The sequence below is a fragment of the Palaemon carinicauda genome, unplaced genomic scaffold, assembly GCF_036898095.1.
Source record: "Palaemon carinicauda isolate YSFRI2023 unplaced genomic scaffold, ASM3689809v2 scaffold300, whole genome shotgun sequence".
In the NCBI taxonomy this organism is placed as follows: domain Eukaryota; kingdom Metazoa; phylum Arthropoda; class Malacostraca; order Decapoda; family Palaemonidae; genus Palaemon; species Palaemon carinicauda.
This window is the reverse complement of record NW_027170667.1, coordinates 13,178-17,500: the sequence shown is the minus strand read 5'-3', so window position 1 is coordinate 17,500 and position 4,323 is coordinate 13,178. Positions and strand designations below refer to the sequence as shown.

The following is a 4,323-nucleotide window of genomic DNA, read 5'->3' as shown; positions in this document are numbered from 1 at the left end:
TATCTAATTGATGTGACTTCTAATTCCTGCTTGGATGTTTAATGGAAAATATATAAAAGAGAGAAGTATATAAATGTGTTTTTGTTTATAGAAACATATGATTCGCAAAACAAATTGAAAGCAAACGAGTTTGATGTTTATGGGTCATAAGTGAAAACTCCTGGCGTTTATTAGTGTTTTCCATCTATGGGAAGAACGTAGCCTGCAGTTATCCAAACCTTCAAGAAATTGTTAACCTGCAGTTAGCTCATCCAAGTCCTGAAGAAGCCGTCGCGGCCTGCAGGAGGGGAAGGCCCTTTTGAAAAGAAAGACTATTACCAAACTCGCGTCAGAAGGCCCTTTCGAAAAGGGGACTCTTGTCAGACGACCCTTTCGAAAAGGGGACTCTTGTCAGAAGGCCCTTTCGAAAAGGGGACTCTTGTCAGAAGGCCCTTTCGAAAAGGGGGCTCTTGTCTGAAGGCCCTTTCAAAAAGGGGACTCTTATCAGAAGGCCCTTTCGAAAAGGGGGCTCTTGTCAGAAGACCCGTTCGAAAAGGGGGGCTTTTGTCAGAAGGCCCTTTAGAAAAGGGGGGCCTTGTCAGAAGGCCCTTTCAAAAAGGGGACTCTTATCAGAAGGCCCTTTCGAAAAGGGTGCTCTTTGTCAGAAGACCCTTTCGAAAAGGGGACTCTTTGTCAGAAGGCCCTTTCGAAGAGGGTGCTCTTGTCAGAAGGCCCTTTCGAAAAGGGGACCTCCAATTTCTTAGGTCATGAGTTGTCGCCTTCAGGAACCACCATATTCGTCGTCCCACGAACACCTGAGCCTTCTGCGACAAAACAGGCGGCGCCTTTCCAAGGAGAAATTGCATGGGACCTTACCCAATCCGTCTTCATCGTCGTAAGGCGAACAAAGGGGCACAGGAGCTGTCTAAATCGGTGCCAAAAAAACCAGTGGAAGAACGAGTTGTTGATCAAAGACAAGTGACATCGTCGATCACAAAAAGATGAAGTAGTCTTCTTCTTCCTCTTCTTCTATTTTTATAGTTTTCCATTTTTATTTTTCCCTTCGTCTCATCTTGCCAAGTTGGCCTTCGACCCCCAAAATTCTAGCCAGGTGAAACGGGTCCCGCCAATCTTTCATCTCGGATGCGATAGAGACAACCTTAGCGTCTGTGTTTTTTTTTTTTTATTCTTTATGACGTTTCACTGATGCCGAGCGAGGTAACAAATTGCAGTTTCGCTCAATTGTGTTTAAAAATAAACTTACAGTGTAACATAGAAAGGGATAATAACCACGTCAAAAGTTGATAAAAGGGTAAATGAAATACAGATAACAAAAACGTCAGATGTTGATAAAAAGATAGATAAACGATAGATAATAGCGACGTCAGTTGATAAAAAAAAGACAAATAAAAACAGTACATTTTGGCACGGTAGATCGTGCCAGCGTGAGACTACCAATTGGATACACGTACTTTTACGTAATGTTCTATTCCTCGCGCTGATTAGTGTGTGTGCGTGCGTGTGTCTGCGTGTAAAGAACACGTGGACTTAGTTGAAAACTTTCTGGGAATTTGTCTGACTACCGAGAGGAAGCGTTACTAGGGACTGAGACGTTTCCAAAAGAGTGGCATTATTAACGAGAAACAATATTAACTGACGCTAATCAGGAAAACCTCGTGTGGGTGGAGTCGATCGTTAAAAAAAGCAGATATAAAACGGTGAATTTCAGTTCTCATTTCAGAGCTGAAGGAGTAACGTTGAGTGCGTGTGATATAGAAGGATAAAGTGATTATATTAGAAAGGAAAATAAACTTATATTTATGAAAATCATTATGCCCGGACCGATCTTCTCTGTTCCAAGCGCTATCAGTGACTCCATCGACCTGTTCCAATCTTGCGAGGACGTCCAAGAGGCATGGGTGTGCGACGGTGATTCGCAACAGGCGAGCAAAGCCCACGTTAACGGATTCAACGGCATTGAGACCCACTTCAACGGAACTGAGATCCACGTTAACGGATATCAAACCGGAATTAAGAGTAAGACATTAGACGTCGCTGATCAGAAGACTAGAAGTAAGAAGATGGATGCCACTTCAGAAGCAGATAAGATTGACCAGGCAGGTCAAGAAGGGATTTCTGCAAAGGATATGACCTGCGGGAAGGATAAACAAGGGGATATGGAGCAGCAGGATGAAATGGGAGAGGCGCAAGTAGGAGAAGGAGGAGATGATGATGATCTAGCAGAGTCCATCAACATCCCAGTGCTTGAAGCGAGGTTAAGCGTTGACATCAGCCAGGCTCTGACCCGGCAAAAGATCGCCTCTGTACAGAGGGGTCGAACTCTATCCTTCGCTGATAAAGAGGAGTCGGAAGACAGTCCTATCATGAGCTCGAGGTTCTTCAGCCACAAGGATAGCTTGGAGCTAGGTGGTCTACCCCAGGGATCCTCCCATCTAGCTGCCCCATCTGGAAGTACTCCCAAAATGGAGAAAAGTGTCAAAATCTTCAGAAATCCTTCCTACCACTCGGCAGTCAGAGTCTCCCCTATGGCCGAGTCTCCCCCAGCCACGAAGTCCTTCACCCTCAGTAGCCAGAACTACACCAGCAGTAGCGAAGGCACCCCGGAGCACGATTCCTCGTTTGCAAGCGCCGAAACCATCCACAAGTTTCCCGCCAAAGCCCGAGCAAACTCCGCCTGTGGTGCATTCGCCAAAAATCAACCCCTAGATGTCCCCGTGGCTGCCAACATGCCCAGGAGCGCCTCCTTCAGTGGTGGGGGTATCTTGTCGCCCTCCTCGCCCGTCACCGACAGTTTCAGGCAGGTTTACGGACGGCGCGGGAGTATATCACAGCCCTCCACGCCAGTGACCAAAAGGGCGCAGCTCCCGAAACCGCTACCGAAGGAGGTGACGCATCACCACCACCAGCAACGGAATAACAACAACAACACGATCAAAATCACGCGAGGCTCCGCCCTCACCAGGAGCTTCAGGAGGCTCTTCAGCACGCCTATGAAATCGTCCAACCCTCCGGCGGAGGAGTACTGGTGCGACACGCCGGAACCGGATTCCCCGACGCCCTCCGAGGCCCGTTCGACCTCCCGCCTGAGGAAACTCAGCACAAATCTCTCGAGGAAGTTATCGACGCGAACGAAGATGAGTAATAGCTACAGTTTCCCGTCGGGCACCAACGGGCACGGCCAGGGCATCAACGGGGAGATTCCCGACAGTAGTAAATTGGTCGATTACGAGGAACTCATGAAGCTCTTCTCCTGCTCGGGCTGCCAGTCGATCATGGCACCGCCTTTACACCAGTGCAGGAAGGGACACCTGGTTTGCAACACCTGCAGGCTTTCCCTGAAACAGGTGTGCCCCGTTTGCAGACAGCGGTTCGCTGAGACTACGAATTTGATGATGGAACAGGTGAGATTTTTTTAAGAAATTAAAATGTTTTTGATTTGTGGTAAATTCTTTTTTGTAGTTTGAATAGAAATTTGAAAAGGGGGGAAGAGTTAAAACTGTCTTGTAGTCTGAAAACTGTTCTTGTAGACTGAATAGCATTTATTTAGAAAAAAAAGGGGGAGAATACTGTCTTATAGTCTGGAAACTTTTTTTTGTAGTTTAAATAGCAATTTTCTTTTAAAAGGGAGGACTGTAGGAATTAGCCATAATTTCTTTTCTAAACTTTTTTTTTTGAAAATGTTTAATATTAGCGAAATTTAAAACATATCACGAGAAAACATAAATGTCTGAGTTACCATCCAACTTTTTTAAAATAGGGAGGACTGTAGGAATTTTCCATTTTTTATTTCTTTTTTTTACTTTTTTAAAAAAATTTTGATATTAGGGACATTTAAACATATCAGCAACCATATAAATTTCAGAACCATCTTGACTTTTATAAAATATAATAAATATTGGATGTTGTCGTTAAAATATAAAAAAAAAAATATAAAGAAAAATAGCAAAGCTACTCTCTCAATTGAAGTATAAAAAACGTCAATTTATAAAATATTTTAAAAAGAAATGAAAGACAAAAACGTATTTCACGCACTATAAAAAACTACCATTTCTAAAATATCTTAAAAGCGTATTTTAGTTTTCCTACAAAAAGTTAAAAACATTTTATTTTATTTTCAAAAAGGGTTTCCAAAAAACATTTACAAAACTCTTTCTCTTTTGCAATCTATAAATCTTAGATCAAAGGAAACATTCTCTCTCTCTCTCTCTCTCTCTCTCTCTCTCTCTCTCTCTCTCTCATCTCTCTCTCTCTCCTCTCTCTCTCTCTCGTGTGCGTGCGTTGAAATAAAACAAGACTATATGAATCACAAGAAACTTAAGTGAA

General features: G+C 43.6%; 1 protein-coding gene across 1 annotated transcript; it reads left to right on the top strand.

The window, feature by feature from the left end:
- Positions 1-604: 604 nt before the first annotated feature.
- On the top strand, positions 605-3,416 carry LOC137636450 (transcription factor GATA-6-like). The gene has a single exon (XM_068368874.1). The coding sequence runs from the start codon at positions 1,800-1,802 to the stop codon at positions 3,414-3,416; it is 1,617 nt and encodes a 538-aa protein (XP_068224975.1). The 5' UTR covers positions 605-1,799.
- The last annotated feature ends 907 nt before the right edge of the window (positions 3,417-4,323 follow it).